Below are 20258 nucleotides of genomic sequence, written 5' to 3'. Positions count from 1 at the left end.
TTGTCGTGATTCAGCTGCAAGCGTGTGTCGTTGCCTACTGCAGTACACGCTGGGTGGTCAGATGATCGGAACCGTCCATGTTGCTGGCTGTATGTACGGTCCACATAAGTAACGTGTGCTGAGAATCATTTGAAGATCATTATCTTTACCATCAAAAGAAAATTTTCAATGGCCCCATTCAACTCTAAAAATCAACGGTCAGGATAATCAAAGAAGCGGGATTGTCGGATATGGACGGCTCAGGACATCGGAACTTCTCCGCAAATTTGCCCGAGTAATTAGCGACGGACGCGGATTGCGTCCTACCCCCGCCCGTCTCCAGCTGATTTGAGTGGCCACCGTGATGTATGGGTCTTATCCACACCGTCCATCCATTGTTTTCTTATCATTTTATTGATTTAAGCTCAAAAGTTAAGCAGATGCAAGGCTCAAGTGGACCACACCATAGGAAGCAGCGTTGATAATGATTCTCACCGTTGAAACATTTCTAGAGCCCACTGTAATGTTTATTTTCCATCTAACCTATTCATAAAGTTACACATGCGTGGATGAAGATAAAACACAAATATCAGCCCCATCCAAAACTTCTTGACCCAAGAAGATTTCAATCGGTAAGATTTTAATCCCCATTGTACTCCACAGCTGTCTTGGATGTTACTCAATTTTGGGATTTTGTCTTAAAATGATACGAAAAGGTGGATGGATGGTGTAGGTAAGACCCTCCCCGTTCCCAGCTCGAGACGGGCGGGACTAGGACGCAATCCGCGTTCCATCGGGTACTGCCCCCACCAGGACCTAGCTAGAGACGGACGGTCCTGGTAGGCGCTCTGTGGGGCCCACCTATATATATTCATTTTATCCACGCCGTCCATCCATTTTTGAAAGATCATCTTATCTTAAGGTTAAAAAAGTGGGAAGATCTAAATCTAAAGTGAACCACAACACAGGAAGCAGTCGGGACATGACGTCCACCGTTGAAACCTATCTAGGCCCAACTGTGATGTTTATTTCCTATCCAAACTGCTCCTAAGGTCACATGAACCTGGATGAAGGGCAATCCAAAACTTCTTTAGCTTCCATGAAGTTTTCAAAGGTAGATGTTCAAGCCTCACCGTTTACTTCGGTGTGGTCCACTTGTGGATTAGATATGTCTCCTTTTTGGTATCATCTCTCAAAATGATCTTTCAAAATGGATGGACGGCGTGGATAAAACACAGACATCTATGTAGGCCCCACAGAGCCCTTGCCAGGACCGTCCGTCTCAGACTGGGTCCTGCCACGACCTGCTGGAATCTGAGTCGCGACAGAAGCAAAACGAACTCTAGAGAAATCCATCTAAATTCCAATCGCAGAATCCCGAAAATACCCCTACCGGCTACCCGTTAAGAAAGCGAGCTTAATAGCATCTCTCCACGTGCATAGCACGTGCCGTTGCCCAAGAGAAAGGAAAGGGTTCGAGGGAAGGACGTGGGTATATTTAGGTGCAGTTGGAAGCCTCGGTTCGTCATTACATTCCTCTGTCTCTCACTCTTTCAAACATCTAACAAAGACAAAGCAAAGAAAGCAAAGAGAAGAAACGACCGCCATCGCCACCGCCTACTCAGAGAGAGAGTGATGCAGAAGCGCAGGTTAAGGAATGTTCTCCTAAGGAACAGGCCGTCGCTCCTGCGCGTGCTGCTAACGTGCGCCGTAAGCACAATAGCCCTTACGACCCTGCTCGTCGGACAAGTCATCCCTTCCCCTAAGGTCCAGCTTCCGAAGGTATTATCATATCCATTCCTATTTCCCAGCTCCGTTTCTTCTTCTTCTTCTACTACTTCTTTTTAAAAATAATAAATTTTTTTTTTCCTATTTTCGAATTTCGCTTTGTTACAGAGGCGTCGGATCAGTTTACGGTCCGTCTCCTTCTTTTATTTCCGTATTTTTAGTTCTCGCTTTGGACTGAAGATTCTTTTTTTTTTTATATACCCTTTTCAATGTAAATCAGAATATTAAAGTCTACATTGAATCGTGTTTTTCCTTCTTCTTCTTCTTCTTCTTTTTTTTTTAAAAAAAAAAAATTTATAAAAGGCAGTTTTTAAATGATTTAAATGTATTTTCTTTACGAAGTTTGATTTTTTGCAAATACCATTTGCTCTGTCTGCTGATCTTGGGATCTTTGTTGCTTAGCATCATGAGATCGGATATCAGAGATGGAGCGGTGAGCTGAGCTGGACGCAGGAATTCTCTCCGCCTCAATTGTCCAAAGTGCCCCTGTCATCAAAGAAGGTGACCGTGCTTCTTGAAATCCTTATAACCGTCATTTTAGCGTTATTTGTTTGATGCTGCCCGTTTGGATGCCGTTGTTTAGAGAGGCTATTTTGGATTTTTGGGGTGTAATTGATATGGTGGGATTTGAGTATGTTGTTGTTTTTGGATGCGAAGTAGTCATGCATCTTCCATGTTTTCACTCTTCTAGATTTGACAGTTTGGCGGTACGAATGGGCCATTGGAATTCGAGCAGCTATGGAAGCCTCCGCCAAGTCGTGGTTTTGTGCCTTGTGTGGAGCCCAGCGAGTCGTATTCATGTAAGCGAGTTAGGGGTTGCAGCTCCCATTGTTGGATTAGATTTGCTAATTCCATGTTCTGTGATCTGTGTTTTCGACATTCGTTCTGGCATTAAGATCCGTAAAATTTTCTCGTTTCGTGATTTGGGTTTTACCTTTCATATGTGTCTTCAGCTCCTGCAGAATCAAGAGGTTATCTACTTGTTCATACCAATGGTGGGCTTAACCAGATGCGGGCCGGGGTAAGACAAATCTCTATCCATCCCTCTCCCATGGATTTCATATGACAAATGTCATGTTCTAGTTTTTTCTTCTTTTAGATGTTCACATGTTCACCAGTGTGCTTGCTCGCCAGAACTGGATGGAAAAATAAAAATAAAAATCCACCACTTGAGGATTGAACCCATGATCTCTACTTATAAACCAAAACCCAAACTAGTATATTAGGAGCAAAGTGTTCGCTAAATTTTCGTATGTGAATGATTTTAGAACAAGAAAATTCTCGGGCCAGAACAGGTCAGCGCAGGTCTGGCTGGTTGGACTGAACCACCCACTGAAGTGGACCATAGCTTGAATACATCCAAGGTGGTAAGGTTTTCAAGGAAAGACAACCAGGGATTGGACCCTGGTTAACATAGGTCGTAGCCTGGTTCAGGTTTTGCCATTCCATCAGTTAGGCCACATTGTAAGCATGTCCTCGACCAAAAATTAGGCTGGTCCACTTATCACGTAGGCTACCTGTACGTTGAATATGGATAGCTAGTTATTTTACTGAAGGCCCCGACTCTTAAGAGTCCTCTGCAAGCTAATGAATTTAAATCCATCCCTAATTCTTGTTGTAGCTTTGGGAAACATTTCAGCTATTGTTGATCTATTCACACAACTTCCAAGAAATTTTGGCTTACCAATGCAACTGGCATTAGAGTTGCTAACGTGAATGGGCATAGCTATATACATTGATGACTTCTTCCACAAAGGTTTGGAAATTTAAATGCAAGGAAGTTCACTCCCTTTATACATCTGAGTATCTTCCTTGACTCCTGGCTGATTTGAATTAACTACAGCGAACAAAAATTGCAAACCTGGGGCATTTCTTTTCTTGTCATCTCGCCTTGTTTTCATCCATTAGTGTTTTATACCCTTGACTTTATTTAGAGATAGGAGAGTTTATGTTGGGATTTTATTTTAGGGAATTGTCATCGGCATCCACCTTGAGTAATAATACAAGTTGTGTATAACCATGAGTAGAATGGATGTGTGTATTTATCAGTTCAAGTGGGTGTAAGAATAGTTGCTCCCTTGATTTTTCATAGTGAATGATCCTGTTACACAAGGAGCAGTCTTTGCCTACATCATGCATGAGTGATGCCTCGGCCAGTGACAAGGTGCCATGGGACTTTAATTCCACAATCCTCTTCTACATAGCATCATCAACACAATCACATGAGGCAGGGGAGTGGTGATAGTTCTGTTTGCATATGGAATTCACTTGTTACACCTTGTAATATACTGTTCTTATTGGATTCCTTGACTGTACCTTTTGGCTTTGTAGGCAACTATTCCAAAAGTATATCTGTGTAAGGTTCTGTTAGCATACTAAATTCTTGAACCATGTTTTGTTATTCTAATGCAAAGAATTGAATCATGATAACTGATTGGTATTATGTAGAGCTGAAAGGCTGCCACCTTTGTATGACAGATATGTGACATGGTAGCAGTGGCCAGAATCATAAATGCTACTCTTGTTATTCCAGAACTTGACAAACGGTCGTTTTGGCAGGATTCTAGGTATGAAATTTTCATGTCATGTTTCTGTTGTTATTCATTTTCAATTTCTACTACATTGTTGATTACTTGAGTAAATATTTGTGTATTCATATATTTACTGGAACTACAGCACCTTCTCGGATGTCTTCGACGAAGAACACTTTATAAGTGTTTTGGCCAATGATGTTAAAGTTATAAAGAAACTTCCAAAAGAACTAGCAAGGAGTACTAAAGCAGTAAAGCATTTTAGAAGCTGGTCTGGAGTAGAATACTACCAAGACGAAATATATAGTTTGTGGGATGATTATCAGGTATGGACGTCATAATATGATCAGGAATTTCATTCTCTTCCTCAGAGTTTTATAAAATTTCATCGTTATTTCTTCAAAAAATAAATATAAAGATAAAAATAATACTAGGAGTCTAGTTGGCATGCTTCTCTTGGCTACATGAATCCTGTTCTGATTTTGTTTGGATCCTTGGTGGGCGATACGGTATAAGTTTGACATTGGCTGCCAACTTGAATCAACCCACCTACTTTATCCAGGCTTGGGACTAGCATTGAGACCACAAAACTCCCACAGACACAGTGTAATAGACTATTACATAGGTTGATTACAATCAAGTGCTGTCTAATAGTCTATTGCATAGGTTGAGTACAAAAACGAGTTTGGCATGCTTCTCTCATAATCCATTTAAATGATGAACTTATATTTTTCTTCTGAATTGGGCTGATGTAATCCATCTTCTCCATAGATTATTCGAGCAGCCAAATCTGATTCTCGCCTTGCAAATAATAATCTGCCTCCGGATATTCAGAAGCTACGTTGTCGTGCTCTTTATGAAGCCCTTCGATTTGCCCCTCGCATTGAGGCATTAGGAAAGGTACTGTTCAATATAACATTTTGCTTTTGTCTATATTAGGCCATATTTGGATGTTAATAAATTCACGTTTAACGGAAGGGACATTCCCATCCGTTGGATGTCCATTGTCCTCACTTATTCTTATTTATGTTAGAAATAAGTTATGCCATGTTGGGTCCATTTGATGTATAGTCCATTCCACTCCCTGGCGAATGAGCATTTTATGAACAGGGTGCTTTCAGAACACATGTTTTTGCCATGAATATTGGACATGATGCCTATTTTATCGCTTTTATGATTACTCCTGTTAGGTTCAGCTGGGTTTCTATTTGTGTTGATGATGCAGTTATTGGTGGAGAGAATGAGGTCCTATGGTCCTTACATTGCATTACATTTACGTTATGAGAAGGACATGCTTGCTTTTAGTGGATGCACATATGGTTTGTCCCCAGATGAAGCAGATGAGCTAACCAGAATCAGGTTTGAATGTTCATAAGACAGGCTTTTTAAGAAGTTAAATAGTTGTCCCCCCTTCTGAAATACCTTTTTCACCCCGAAATACCTTTTTCAAGTTTCTCTTTGAAACCTTTTTGCTTCTTTTACAGAGAGAACACTGCATATTGGAAGGTGAAGGACATTGATGCATGGGAGCAAAGGTCCAAAGGATATTGTCCTTTAACTCCTAACGAGGTTGGAATGTTCCTTGCTGCTCTTGGATACCAATCAAACACTCCAATATATGTTGCTGCTGGGGAGATCTATGGGGGTGATTCTCGTATGGCCAATCTTAAATCCCGCTTTCCTACATTAATGAGCAAGGTACTTGGTGCATCTGTGTTGGCTAGAGTAGTTCTTGAGCTTCAGCTTGTTTCAGTTACCAATTCCAGTATGTTCAATAAAAGTCATCAACGGGCCAAGCCTAGGGTCGGCTTTAGCTTGGATGTTGAACTAATTGGGCTGGGCCTATTCAAAACTTTGAGTTTGCTTGGCCTGTCCCAACCCATTGACAGACCTAATAAAAGTTATTTGATTTTGAGAAATATTTTTTGCTATAGATATTATTTATGATAGCTCTTGTTTGATTGACATTTATTTCATCGGAATTTGTCGAATGCAACTTATATGATCCTTCAAACAATGGTCTCAATAATTGGATGCTTGGTTCCTACTGCACTCAGCTGATGTTCGGTACTGATTAAGTATATGAACTTCATATAATAATTTTTCTCTCACAATAAGATCCTACTCATCTATGTTTTAACTTTGAACTGACATGGGTACTTGTGGAAGAATCCTGCACGGGATGGACTATGGAATGTCAAATCCAGTAAACCCCAAAAGAGGGGGTTCATGATCTGGCAGTATATAATGATAGGACGTAGAAATTTGAAACCTTTATTTTACATTTGGGTGAAAATTGATTTTATTTTCCATATAAAACATTTCTAGTGAAAAAATGGAACAAGAATTAAATGTAAATTATGTGAAATTTTGATAAACCCGAATATAAATAGGTATTTAGGCATGCTGGAATCTGTAGAGTTCTGGAATTGTACCAAATCCAATACTGAGCTCTTTTAGAAGAATTTGTGCAACAGAGACTGGGTCATTGGAGACCAATGGCTTTATTGATGAGAACTTAGATTTGGTTGGCCCTTCAGATTCCATTTCGATTTTCTTAATGCTCACAAGGCAAACAAAAATAGTGGATAATCTTGCTAAGGAGCTTCTAGAAGATTCAGTCTTAAGAACTACTTTTTTCTACTTGTCTCGGGCTGAGAGCCTCTTATAATCTTACTAAGCCTTATCACAACCAATTGGGTTGGCTATACAAATCATGTTCTTCCTTTCCACTCCATCAAGGACCACATCCTCAGTTAAACCATAGGTCATCAAGTCTTTTCTTACATACGTCCACCCATGTCCTTTTGGGCATTCCCCTTCCCCTTTTAGAGTCTACAACTTGAACCCACTCACTCCTTCTAACCAGTGCAGTTCTTGGTCTTTGTTGCACATGGTCAAAGCATCCACGTCTACTTTTCCTCATCCTATTACCTATTAATGCTACTCCTGAGTTCCCTTAAATGCATTCATTTCTAATTCTGCTCTTCCTCTTCATGTCATTCATCCATCTCAACATCCTCATGTTAACCACGCTCGTCCTATGAACTTGCTTAGATAACAGAGAATATCTCTGCTATCTGAACTTGTTTAGATAACAGGGAATTTCTTTTATCTATATTACTGATCACATTTGATTACTAACAGTTTGGCAGGAAATTATATTCAGCATTCAGTCATTTAAATTGTGGGTGATGAAAATTGTCCAAGACGAGTATCTGCCAAAATTAGGGGGAGAGAGAGTGTTTCTAATGATTTTGGCTGTAGTGCAAACAATCGATTATATAATCATTGAATCTCATTGAGGTGTTTATGTTATTGTGAGTTGCGTTCGATGGCCACCTAATTTTATTGTTGTTGTTGTTGTTGCTGCTGCTGTTTGATGAATGCTTATTTATTCATATATGTCTCGAAACTTTGGCAGGAAAAATTAGCATCGGCCGACGAGCTTGAACCTTTTATGAATCATGCATCTCAAATGGCTGCACTAGACTACATTGTGTCGGTTGAGAGTGATGTTTTTGTCCCTTCCTACTCCGGGAACATGGCGAGGGCAGTCGAGGGTCACCGTCGTTTTCTGGGGCATCGGAAAACTATTACTCCTGACAGGCAAGATGACCCAATTTTTTGGGAAGACAAACTAACTTCTGCTCAATCTTTTATACACGGAAGGGAACTGTAAATGACTGAAGTTTCCTTTTTTACTTTCCTTTGCACCAGGAGAGCACTAGTCCATCTTTTTGATAAAATCGACCGGGGTTCACTCAAAGTAGGCAAGAAGCTTTCCAACATGGTAGTAGAAATCCATAAAAAACGGTAAGTTGTTATGAAGAAGTTCAATGTTGTTGCTTGCTGTTTCACATATATGGGCCTTATTGCTTTGATTGGACAGCCAAGGTTCCCCACGGAAGAGGAAAGGCCCGGTTTCTGGAACAAGGGGCAAGGAGAGGTTCCGATCGGAGGAAGCATTTTACGAAAATCCTTTACCAGATTGCTTGTGCCAGGAGGAAACCCTCGATAGAAATAGTTCTTTGGCCAGTGCATAGATACAATACACGATTCTTTGGGAAGTGATTTGGGTCATCTCCAACTGCTGGGTTAGTGCATATATTAGATCAACAATTATTTGTTGAAGCTCTTGGAGCGAGCTATGCCCATTGTAGTTGAGTGGCGGAAATGTGCATATCACAGAGTTCATGCAACAGGGAAAAGTAAATTTTTTAAGTGTAGATGATCGATGGCCACAATCATAATGATGGTGGGTCAGGATAAGGTGGGGCACAGGGCACCATACAGAGGCTGATGAAATAAGGTCATTTATTTGATGTATTGAATAGGCAATACAGGTGGGGTCACTAATGGTATTGGGGACCAATACAGCTGCTGCTTGGAAATAACATGCTCTTTTATTTATTTCATTTTGTGTTCCTTCCCATGTATTTATTTCATTTGGTGGGTGGGTTTGTGGCAATGGAGATGGATACAAGGGAATGTTGCTGCTTTGTATGTATTTACTTCTTTTATTTTCCTTTATTTATCAGTGAGAAGATGAAATTTTCATGTCATTTGTGTGTAGTGGCTCAAAACATTTGTCAACCATATATCACAGTGATTGGGCAATCCTAATCATGTGAAAACAAAAATCACTTGTGGTATATCAGTTATTTTTCTTTTATTTAAATGGCTAGGATTGTCTGATCGATGTGGTTTCTGTAGAGTTGGCTCGAAACATTCTGTATTTCCTACTGCCCCATGTTGAACGAATGGAGAAGTTAGAGGAACCATAAGGAAAATAAAGGGAGATGTCATGCCAGTAAAAATGTAGTTTGGCTGACGTGTACAATAATTGCATACATGTCTGGCCCTAGTTTAGTTATCCAAGCTATTGATTTCTAAGGATGCCACTTAGCTACGACCTGGAACCAGTTATGTGGGCGGGACCCTAACTGTGGGGCCCACCTTGTATGTACTGTATATCCGTTTTTTCAGTTTATTTTAGGGCATGGTGCCAAAAATGAAGCAGATACAAATCTCAGGTGGCCTGTACAACAGGAAACAGTGGTCGTTGATCGCTTACCATTAAAAATTTCCTAGGGTCGGCAGTAATGTTTATTTGCCATTCAACCTATTGATAAGGTCACACAACCTGGATGAAGGGAAAACACAATTATCCAGAACTTTTGTGGCCTACAGTTTTTAATTGTCAATAACCCGTTTCCTGTGATCTGGTCCTCCTGAAATTTGTATCTGCTTCATTGTTGGGACGGTGCCATAAATTAAGCGAGCAAAATGGATGGATGGCGTGGATATACAATACATACATCGAGGTGGGCCCCATGGTCAGGGTCCCACCCACATCGCTAGTAGCTTCTGATTGATACGACATTTATAAATTTCCATGCGTTGGCGCCCACAAATTTGCAACTACTTATCATACGATTCTAAGAATCCATATATCATCCACATTCCCCATCCTCGAAATCGTGGGGGCATGAAAACTGCATGTCAAGGTCAGGATCTACTAACCCCTTTATAGGAGTTGCAATTAGCGACAGGCCAACAATTAGTAGCGAAAATCCAGTGCATTGGCCCCCGTCCAATCATCAAGCGGCCACCATTATACAAAAAGTTAAAGGATTGAAAATCGATTTCTTTTACCACAGAAGGCGGGTCACAGTTTTGGATGATGCTTTATACCTTGAAAGAGAGTGGACGATTTAGAGATGATTATGAAGTATGAACAGCTCCCATTTACTATACATGTTATATATTGTATACAGGAGGTTTCAAGTCCCCTACCCACTCATCGGACTTATTCTCAACTACACCCGAACCTGCAAGACCTGAACCCTGCCCGATTTCTCTGTGGGAGCTTTCCAACCTAAACACGACCCAACCCCAGTTGCTGCTTAGGGCTGTCAACAGGCCAGGCCCTCAGGCCAGAGTTTGAAGTGTTTATGGGCCAAGGCTTTCAGACCTGGCCCTTTTTTTCTTTTTTCTTTTTTTTTTTCTTTTTTTGCATTTGGTAGGCGGCCAAACCCCATTGACAGAACCACGAAGGACGGGGCTCCAGGGGCTACCCTTCAGGGACAAGCCCAAGCAAGAACAGGGTTTAAGGGGGAGCCCTAGCAAGAACAGGCGCTCCAGGGACTATGCCTTCGTTGCTGGGAGCCACTGTTTCGGCCAGTCTACCATACAAATGACATAACCCCCGTTGAAAAAATAAAAAGACGAGAAGAACGAACATGGCCCCATTAAAGAACAGTCGAGATTCAATTGCAAAATATAGAATTAAATATGGGCAATCTGTTTAATTTTTTTAGTCAGATCAGAGGTCTGTCATCTAACATTGCACAAAATCAAACAAATTAAGAGGCAAATTTTTACCCAGAGCTTTTAAAAAAAAACAAAATAAAGGAAAAGAAAAACATTTAAGTTCCTCTGGTTCCCCCTTTCCTGCCAAAGAGCATCAATTGCACTCTCAGCACAATACATGCGGAAGATTGAAGAGTCTGGGAAGAGGGTATGCATGATCATGGAGATACGATCAAGCCCTCTCACCACGAATCCTTCTGGCCAGTTGTATGTCCTTGGGCATGATCGTCACCCGCTTGGCATGAATTGCACACAGATTCGTGTCCTCAAATAGCCCCACCAGATATGCCTCTGCAGCCTCCTGCAATGCAAGCACAGCATGGCTCTGGAAACGCAGATCCGTCTGCAAACACAGCAAACATCAGCCCTCAACCATTTGCCATCAGACAAGGAGAGACATGCTTCTACGACTGAACGCAATAAGGGAAAGGATATCTCCGGAACAAATTCAACAAATCCAAGCTTGCCTTGAAGTCCTGTGCAATTTCACGGACCAGCCTCTGGAATGGCAGCTTCCTAATCAGGAGCTCTGTGCTCTTCTGATATTTCCGGATTTCACTGGAATCACCAAGTATAACTCATCAAAAATACAATAAAGAGAAGCACAATGTCAAAAGAGAGGGCAGCATGAACATTTCTCTAGTCTGAGAGAGAGAGAGAGAGAGAGAGAGGGGACCGTAGGGCAACAGTTCCTGGGCGGTATCGATGTGGCTTCTTCACACCTCCAGTTGTCGGAGCAGACTTCCGGGCAGCCTAAAATCACAAAAACATTCACCATATTTGAATCTACAGAGAAAAACAGCCCAGAGACGGGAGGAAAAGAAGAAGAAGAAGAAGCAGATAGATGAAAAAAAGGGAATCTTAGATGTGATCTTATCTGACCTTGGTTGCAAGCTGCTTCCTAGGAGCCTTTCCTCCAGTAGATTTTCGTGCAGTCTGCTTGGTACGGGCCATCTGCAAGTGCAAGATACTTCTTCATTAGATCTCAAAGTATCACATACTGTTTTCTCTACAGATACAGAAGAGAAATAAAAATAAAAATAAATAAAATCCTTCCCTTGAGTCGGAACAATAGTTTTATAGTTCTCCACAGCATGGGCAAGGTAAATAAGCCAATATAAAAGGAAAAATAACAGATGCCAAAATCCAAACAAGATGCTTTGCCATGCAATTGCTGACTGCAAGGGTACCCACAATCATTGTCTTGCCAAAAAACTATTGGAAGCAAAGATTTATCACCTTAAACATTGGGTGGGTCCCAAGCCAAACATGTCACAAAACAAGGGTTTCAGATCGTAACAGGATTTTTGTGCCAGACACTCGTTTTAATTCAGTGCATCCAAATGGGGCTTGTCCATAATTTTTCCTGAAGTTGTCAATGAGGATGTTATACACAAACTGAAGGATACAGAATTCCATGTAGCACCTTGCTTAGTTGAAAACCCCATAAACAGAAGGCATGCATCTGGTGATGATCCAAACCATTCATATGACAGGCTCAAATGCTCCAAAGACCATTACTTACAATTGCGCATTTGCAGCCCACCAATGTGATGTATATGACTATCCAATGGAGGAAGATATTTGGGCAAACATCAGACCAACAGTTTACCAAAGGTTGGGTCCAAGCAGTTTGTTAGGTTGAACAAGAAATACCATTTGTTTCAATCAAGCATCACATAGACCACATTTGAAAAAAAGGAAAAAAGAACGAGAGATAGCAAAATAAAATGAATTTTGCCCTAAGCTGCCTACTTCCACACAAATAACTCCCTGGGGGGTTGTTTGGATGGTGGTAAATGGTTTAAGCTGGCTGTAAATCAGCCTGTCTGTTTGGCTTTAAGTTGTAAATGATTTACAATGTTTAGATAGCCTGTAAATGGTTTATATCCTGATATTGTGTATTCACACCTGAGATAGTTTAGAGAAGTGGTTCATTAAAAAACATTCAAATGGCATATAAGAGTGGATTTTAAAGTGGATCATTGGGTTAAGCCCATCTCACTAAAGCTTAGGATTGATCCTCACATAAAAATCATGTGGTAGATGAGGAGTGGGCCCACAAATTCAAATGCTCTTTTATAAGGCCGGTAGCAAGATCTGTTGCCATTGGCAGGAGGGAGAGGGAGGGAGAGGTTGTGAGATTGGAGAGAGAGGAGGAGGGAGATATTGTGAGATTGCAGAGAGAGAGAGAGAGAGAGCCGTTGGAGTTCTCAGATACAGTGAAGAGAGGGCCGTGTATATCTCCCAGCCTTTTAAAAAAAGTCATTGGAAGCTTCTTGCCGGTAAATCATTTGCTAGCAAATGAAATCCCAGCTTTTTGCTAGCAAATGAAAAGGGGGAAAAGGTGGTAAATCATTTACAAGCATTTTAGGGCATCCAAATGTAAGTTTTAAATGATTTATTAGTAAATCATTTACAACTTGCCTCATTTACCACCATCCCAACGACACTTAACTGTACACAACACATAGATGTAGTGGCATATACACCAAATAAAATGAAATTTTACTAAAGATATTGACATAGGCAGTACAAGAGATGAACAATCATATCCAGCAAAAAATTTCAAAACGTGCATCAAAAGCATTCAGGGAAATTCCATCCATTCAGGAAAAACAAAAAACAAAAAACTTAATTGCAACTCAGTCCAAGCATATAAAAACCCACATTTAAAATTTAAAAAAAAAAAGGAGATTTATTCAAACCAGAGAGAACGAAGAAATTCATCACAAGTATATCCAAGAAATAATTGAGGGGAAGATGAAGACGAAGAAGAAGAATCCATGAAATCAAATTGCAAACGTGGAGAAAGATGATAAAGCATTCACAACCTAATAAGAACAAAGAAAACCTTCACATGAACAAAACTCTATCACTAACCCTGCATCAAATGGCAGAAAATTGGAAACCGTAAAAGCAATCCAATATCCAAGAAATAATCATGGCGGAAAAGATGAAGAAGAATACATGAAATCAAATTCCAAAAGTACAAACACTGAGAAAGATGGCAAATGCATTTACAAACTATTCAGAGAAAGCAAAGATAAATGGTAAAAAAAAAAAAATCAAACCAACAACCTCACCCTAACCCTACATCAGAAAATCAGAAACCCTAGAAACACCAAATCCTCAAGAAGCAATTAAATACCCAATAAATAATCAATGAGAAGGAGAAGATGAGGAACAGGATGAATCAAATTCCAACAGTGCAAACTCTGCAAGAATGAGATTAAATGCACGCATAAACTAATTAGAAAAAGTAAAATGAAGAAAAACCTCAATCAAACAAAAAAACCCTAACCCTAACCCTACATTGAACGTCAGAAAATCAGAAACCCTAAATCCTCGAGAAGAAACCAAATATCCAAGAAATAATCAAGGAAAAGGAGAAGAAAAATAATACATGAAATCAAATTCCTAAAATACAAAGTTTGCAAGAAAGACTATAAAAAGCATTCATAGCCTAACCAGAGGAAAGGAAGACAAAGAAAACTCTCAAGCCAATGCAACTCTAGCCCTTACCCTAAATCCAACAGTGGAAAGGAAGAAACCCTAAATCCTCAAGAAGCCATCAAATATCCAAAATAATAATAATAATCAAAGAGGAATATAATACACGAAATCAAATAAAAGATTACAACTTCGTGAGGAAGATGATAAAATGCATTCACAATCTAATCAGATAAAGGGAAAACCTAGAAAACCCTCAAACGACTGAAACCCCAGCCCTATACCTAAATCCAAAGGGGGGAAATTCAGAAACCCTAAAAGCCCTAAATCCTCAAGAAGCAATCGAATATCCAAGAAAGAATCAGGAAGAAGGAAAGGATGAAAGAGAGTATTACATGAAATCAAATTCCAAAAGTACGAACTGTGCAAGAAAGATGATAAAAAAAAAAAAAAAAATTGCATTCACGGCCTAATCAGGTAAAAGGGAATAGGAAGAAAACCTTCAAACCAATGAAACCCTATACCTATCCCTAAATCCAGCAGCGGAAAATCAGAAACCATAGAAATACTATAGCGAAAAAATGAAAGTCGCTCACCTCGACGAAAACACGCAAACTGCAGTGGTAGAAGGGGGTTCAAAACACAAAACGAGAATCACAGTACGAGGAGCGCGTATTTATAGCAGGGTCTATTACAACGGCGGATGCGCATCTCGTATCCATCGGACGGCTACGATTGTTGAAAGAGAGGTTTTTCAGGTGCTTACAATTTGACGGACAAGATCCGCGCCTGCTGTGCTTCCTCGAACTGCACTGAACGGCTTAGATAGGTTCCGACGGTGAGTCACGGATTACGAAGACTGTTAGGGCCCGTTTGGCCGGGTGGATTGGAAGGGTTTGAATGGTATTAGGGTGGATGGCATGGATTTCTAGGTAATAATGATGTTGTCGGTGGATTGTCTGGAGATCCATGGGATTGATATATCCCTGGATTGCTATATCCAGTCTGTTAGGCGCGCCCGGCCAATCCCGGTTTTAAACTTTCTCATCCCATCTAATCCCTCAAACCAAACACGTCGCAGGCAAAGTTGAAGGATTAGGGTGGATTTGATGGGATTTAAATGTAATGATGGTGATGTCAGCGGATTGTCTTGAGATACTTGGGATTGGGATCAGATCACCCACTCTTGTTTGGCACGCCAGGCTAATCTCAGGATTTGACTTCCAATCCCTTCCAATACCATCCAATCCCTTCCAATCCGACCGGCCAAACGGGCCCTTAACGCTTTAATTCCAGTATTCCCAGTTGATATTAATCAGATTCTTGGAGCGCTCGTAACGCTCGGTTTGAAATCCCCCAGCCCAACCCAACCCAACCGGACATGGATTGCGTCCTACCACTGCCAGGACGGCTCTGTGGGGCCCATCAAGATGTGTGCATTTTAGCCATGCCGTCCAACCAAAAAAGAGGCAGACCGATCTCCCAAGGTTCAAGTGACCCATACCATAATTGAAACCATCAGAGGCCCACCATGATGTTTTTTTGCCATCTAATCGGTGTATAAGGTCATATAGGCATTAATGGAGGAATACACAAATTTCAACATGATCAAAAGCTTCTTTGACTCTTAAGAAGTCGGATCTTTAAGAAGTTTTTCCTGGTATCCGTTCAATCCCTACTGTTTTCCTGAGGTATGGCCTTCTTGAGGCGGACTCCAAAGAGCCCGGGTGGGACCGTCCCACGTAACTGCCCCCACATAACTCATTTGAAACCTCTTCTAATGTAAATTTGAAATTTTCTTTAAGAGTTTCACCATGCAATTTGGTATTTGTCTCGCTTCTTCCTTAGAAATATCATAGGCCACAAGGACATAAATATAAATAATTTTCCTACAAGTCTCTTCAAAATGTCTAAAAGATAATAGATTAACTTATACTCCTGGGGAGATATGGCGATCAATTTCCTTTAAAGAATTAATACATATTTTACCCCATTTAGATAAAGAGAATAAACGGTTCTTCTCCCATTATAATAAACATCTTGATCATATTTCCATGCCCGCCTAAGTAAAATGTGGCCATTATTCATAAGTAAGACCAATGTTCAAATTATCTTTGATATTATTTTTATCTTCAGCTCAACGATACCGATAATACTGGTAGTATCAGAAATCCCAGGTATTAGCAATGTATTGCTAAGTATCGCCGACGTATCAATATTGCTAATGTAATCATCAATATTTTCAACTATGTAAATTCTATTTAATCTTTGTATCATAAGTGTATTGGCAATATTTGGCAATATTTCAATAATATCGTCGATGTATTGATATCATCGAAATTTTGTTTAGTAGAAAAAAAAAAATTTATTTCAATTTTTTTCATAGGCATATGGTTATATACAGTGCTCAATTTATTATTGATAATATCTTAATATTATCAATATCGCAGCGTGCATGATATTGAGACCACGATCTTTTATTTTTTTTTCAATTGTCGATGATTTCTATATGAAATATCATGTATTATTAATATTTTGCAGTATTGATAGATATTTACATAGAAGGTTAAATGGTTAAATAGGCTAGATGAGATGGTTGGACTGATTTCTTACAATAACACATACTTCTAAGGCCCCATTAAATGGAAACTTGTTATGTATATATATATTTTTTTCTAAATATGTTGTAAAAATATGTACATTTTAACATCTCTTGAAGTAACGCTACAAATTTCACAATTTTTCTCATGTATTCCCGCATTTCCAATTATCAAAGATACTGTCGGCAAAATTTGATATTGTTTCTGTATACCCGGCCAATGAAACTCGTAACGATGTTGATACTTCGAATATTAGGTAAAACATGCAACCAAAGTTTATCATAATACTTATCAATGGAGAATTTCACCAAACACATTTTTATTGCTAATGACTCTACCCCATTTTTAAACCAAAAAATATTATAAGGATTAAAATACTTTTCAATTCTCAAATTCAACTTATTGACCATTTCTTTAATAATCATATTTTCACAACTACTTGAATCAATCAAAACTAAACATTTTCGGCCATAAGTGATGTAAAAAGTGCGAAAATTATTACCACCATGACATTTAACTCATGTTATACAAAAATTTTGGCACCACTATTGGGGTCAAATATCTCTTGTAGGGTCATCTTTGTCTTTAGAATCATAAACAATTACATCATTTTCATCGATCGGATTTAATCAGTTGCTGGTATTCTTTTGAGGGCACTAATAAGTTAAATGTCTTTTCTCTCTACATAAAAAACATGTATTATCTCGAATTCTTACATATTGAGTGGTTGTATGTTCCCTGGTCAATTTCCAATTATTTCAGTTATGAATTTCGTAGACCTCGTAACAATCGTTTTGTCTTTAGAAGTTCTTACATATGAATCATTCTCAAAGCACCTAAAAGAAAATCCTTTTAATTTTTCTTTCCTTTTCAAAACTTTTGATATGACTCTTCAAGATTAGTGATGTAGATTTATCTCATCATAGATAGATAATTTTAAACTACTCAAGTATCTTGCTGCAAAATAATCAATGGTTTCATATAAATTTACCGTGCTTAAATATTTATAGGATTCTTTAATATAATCAACCACATCCTGATCATTATTTTGTTGAAGATGATGAAACTTTCAATACAAAGTTTGATAATAGTTAAGATGAAGGATTTTATTATCTAATTTTAATTTCATTACGGCCCATGTATTGATTTGCCGATTTTCTCTTTGCTCACAACTTAATTGGTATTGGTGCCATCAAACTAAGGCACGGTTTTTTTTTTTTTTTTTATTTGTAGTAACAAATTTTACTTTTCTCTCATTGGACAATTCTTTCCACTCAAAGAAAGATTATAAAGAAGTGTCCAAATCACAATAATATTTGAGATCGAGTTTACCATCAAAGTCAGGATGTCTATTTAAATGCTTTTGTTGGCATTCTCTAGAACACGTCAAAGCCGTTATAGTGTCCAAGTTGATTGCGACAGAGCTTGTTGCAGCAAAGTTTATCATGATGGAGCTTCAGTAAAACTTAAAGATTTGTAGAACACATCTTCATTGAACATATCGGAAACATTGACTCAATATAGGCCATGCTACATGGAACACTGCTGATGGATGCTAATAATAGATTTGTGCAAATGAAGCCATCATGGTGAGTATCTTTCATCAAACCCAACAATGAAGTGGAACTCATCAAGACAGAGAAGACACAAAAATCAGAGTAATATGAAAGCTAGGTGGGTTGAACTTAGCAAGCTTAGTGATTTTAGAAGTAATTTTACGGTGTCCCCATTGACACGACCCATGTGAGTTTATAATCAAATTAGCTTCCTGTATATATGGTCCAAAAATAATGGTCCTCGCTTGATGAACAACAGATATATAAATTCTATAGAGCTTTTGTGCTTAATGTATTGAAGTGTAAAATGGGTGTTTGGGTATAGAGGTGCACAAGTGCTGTGATGTGTCAAAGAGACAACTAGATGAATAAATAAATAAATAAATAAAAATAGTAGGGGAAAGGCATGACTTAGAATCAAGAGGAGATTAACAGGTGAAATTATTTATTTATTTTTTATTATTTTTTAAAGTTTAGTTGGGTTGGTTTTATTAGGCATGTGTCTGTTGCAATTAAAATATAAAAAATTTGATTGGAGGCTTAAAATTGGAATAATCCTTGACCCCTTTTATGGCCAATCCGTTGAATTTTGAAGCTTTCAACCGGTGTATTATGTGAATTTGGACTCCCCGATAGTAGGCCTGTCCAACCATCATATGGGCAGATTGATGGACGGTTGCTGATTGTTTATTGTGCGTATTCCTCCTAACCCGTGAATTGCCCGAGAACGGATTGGCTACTCCCCTGCCACCAGCCCGGTGGCTGATGGTCAGTGCTCTGTGGGCCCCACCATGATGTATGTGTTTCATCCATTCCGTTCATCCATTTTTGCATATCATTTTAAGTTTGAACCCAAAAATGAGAGGGATATAAATCTTAGGTGGACCACACCACAGGAAAATAATAGTGATTGGATATCTACCATTAAAATCCTCCTAAGGCTCACTGTACTGTTTATTTGAAATCAAATCTGTTGATTAGGTCATACAGGCCCAGATGAAGGGAAAAAACAAAGACCGTATTGATCCAAAACTTTTGTGGCCCCCAAAATGTTTTTAATGGTTGAAGCTCATTCAATACTGTTTCCTGTAATGTGGTCCACTTGAGATTGGTATATGATCCGGAAAAATAGATGGACGGCATGGATGAAACACATACATCATGTTGGGGCCCCCAGAGGCAGGGGGAGTACCCAATCCCTTTCTGAATTGCTCCCGCAATGATATAAGATTCTCAAAAAATGGGACTCGTGTAATCATCGCATGGGCCACATCAAAGAAAACGATACACAGCCATCCAAAAACCAAATAATTCTGATGATGGTCCACGTGATGGTGTGAGTGTCCAACTTTTATGACAGTGACCCTCCAACTTCCATGATAGTGACCCTTGATGACACGTTAGTTGGAAGTGGTACACCAAATGGCGTTAACGCCACCGTGTTCTGTGGGCCCACTATAAGGTATGGCCTATATCTAAACCGTTCGTCCACTTGATGATATTGTTCTAAGATTTAAGTCCAAAATTAAGACAGATCCAAGGATCAAGTAAACCACACTACGTAGAGTAATGGGGGATTGAATGTTTACCATTGAATTTTTATTAGGGGCTTACATAAGTTTTGGATTAATTTGATATTTATTTTTTCTGTTTATTTAAGTTTGTATGACATTGGACGGAAAATAAACATTACAATGGCTTATGAATGTTTTAATGGTGTGAATTATTATCTTACTGCTATTTGTGGTGTGGTTCACTTGAGCTATGGATATAACTCATTTTTGAGATCATGGTCTACAATGACCTCTCCAAATTGATTAACGGTGTAGATATAATAAATACATCATGGTGAGGCTTAAGTAACTTTGATCTCCTTTCAACCGTTCGTACGGAGTAGCTCTGCAGACCAAGCACACACTACCCAGGTCTGCGGTGTGGGTAGCGGATCGGCTGGTGTACCATACACCAGCTGTATA

General features: G+C 39.2%; 2 protein-coding genes across 6 annotated transcripts; one reads left to right on the top strand and one right to left on the bottom strand.

Moving 5' to 3' along the window:
- Nucleotides 1–1498: 1498 nt before the first annotated feature.
- LOC131242350 (O-fucosyltransferase 7-like) lies at nt 1499–9013 on the top strand. 3 transcript variants are annotated; one of them, XM_058240938.1, is made up of 12 exons: nt 1499–1761; nt 2170–2268; nt 2468–2567; nt 2721–2788; nt 4246–4334; nt 4444–4624; nt 5070–5198; nt 5524–5657; nt 5783–5996; nt 7723–7907; nt 8019–8114; nt 8191–9013. In XM_058240938.1, exons 1-12 carry the CDS (start codon nt 1615–1617, stop codon nt 8342–8344), a joined length of 1596 nt encoding a protein of 531 aa, XP_058096921.1. In that variant the 5' UTR covers nt 1499–1614; the 3' UTR covers nt 8345–9013. The 3 variants fall into 3 exon arrangements, with proteins under 3 accessions (XP_058096921.1, XP_058096923.1, XP_058096922.1); XM_058240939.1 differs by having other exon boundaries at nt 1744–1761; nt 2459–2567; XM_058240940.1 differs by lacking the exon at nt 2170–2268 and having other exon boundaries at nt 1644–1761; nt 2459–2567.
- A 1539-nt stretch (nt 9014–10552) lies between these two features.
- Nucleotides 10553–14844, bottom strand: LOC131242348 (histone H3.3). 3 transcript variants are annotated; one of them, XM_058240936.1, is made up of 5 exons: nt 14723–14844; nt 11556–11682; nt 11350–11426; nt 11141–11231; nt 10553–11016 (listed from the first exon to the last, which is right to left on the bottom strand). In XM_058240936.1, the coding sequence occupies exons 2-5, from the start codon at nt 11625–11627 to the stop codon at nt 10846–10848; spliced, it is 411 nt and encodes a 136-aa protein (XP_058096919.1). In that variant the 5' UTR covers nt 11628–11682; nt 14723–14844; the 3' UTR covers nt 10553–10845. The 3 variants fall into 3 exon arrangements, with proteins under 3 accessions (XP_058096919.1, XP_058096918.1, XP_058096920.1); XM_058240935.1 differs by having other exon boundaries at nt 11556–11627; XM_058240937.1 differs by lacking the exon at nt 14723–14844 and adding an exon at nt 14627–14650 and having other exon boundaries at nt 11556–11627.
- Nucleotides 14845–20258: the final 5414 nt, after the last annotated feature.

This window comes from Magnolia sinica, chromosome 4 (assembly GCF_029962835.1).
Source record: "Magnolia sinica isolate HGM2019 chromosome 4, MsV1, whole genome shotgun sequence".
Classification (NCBI taxonomy): Eukaryota; Viridiplantae; Streptophyta; class Magnoliopsida; order Magnoliales; family Magnoliaceae; genus Magnolia; species Magnolia sinica.
This window is presented reverse-complemented; position numbering and strand designations above follow the sequence as displayed.

Excerpts from the sequence above, each read along its gene's own strand:
- LOC131242350 (XM_058240938.1), top strand. The coding sequence starts at position 1,615 with ATGCAGAAGCGCAGGTTAAGGAATGTTCTCCTAAGGAACAGGCCGTCG. Across the intron at positions 2,789-4,245 it reads TTAACCAGATGCGGGCCGGG|ATATGTGACATGGTAGCAGT; the intron begins GTAAGACAAATC and ends TTTGTATGACAG. Across the intron at positions 5,658-5,782 it reads GATGAGCTAACCAGAATCAG|AGAGAACACTGCATATTGGA; the intron begins GTTTGAATGTTC and ends CTTCTTTTACAG.
- LOC131242348 (XM_058240936.1), bottom strand. The coding sequence starts at position 11,627 with ATGGCCCGTACCAAGCAGACTGCACGAAAATCTACTGGAGGAAAGGCT. Across the intron at positions 11,427-11,555 it reads GGAAGCAGCTTGCAACCAAG|GCTGCCCGGAAGTCTGCTCC; the intron begins GTCAGATAAGAT and ends TTGTGATTTTAG. Across the intron at positions 11,232-11,349 it reads CCAGGAACTGTTGCCCTACG|TGAAATCCGGAAATATCAGA; the intron begins GTCCCCTCTCTC and ends TGGTGATTCCAG.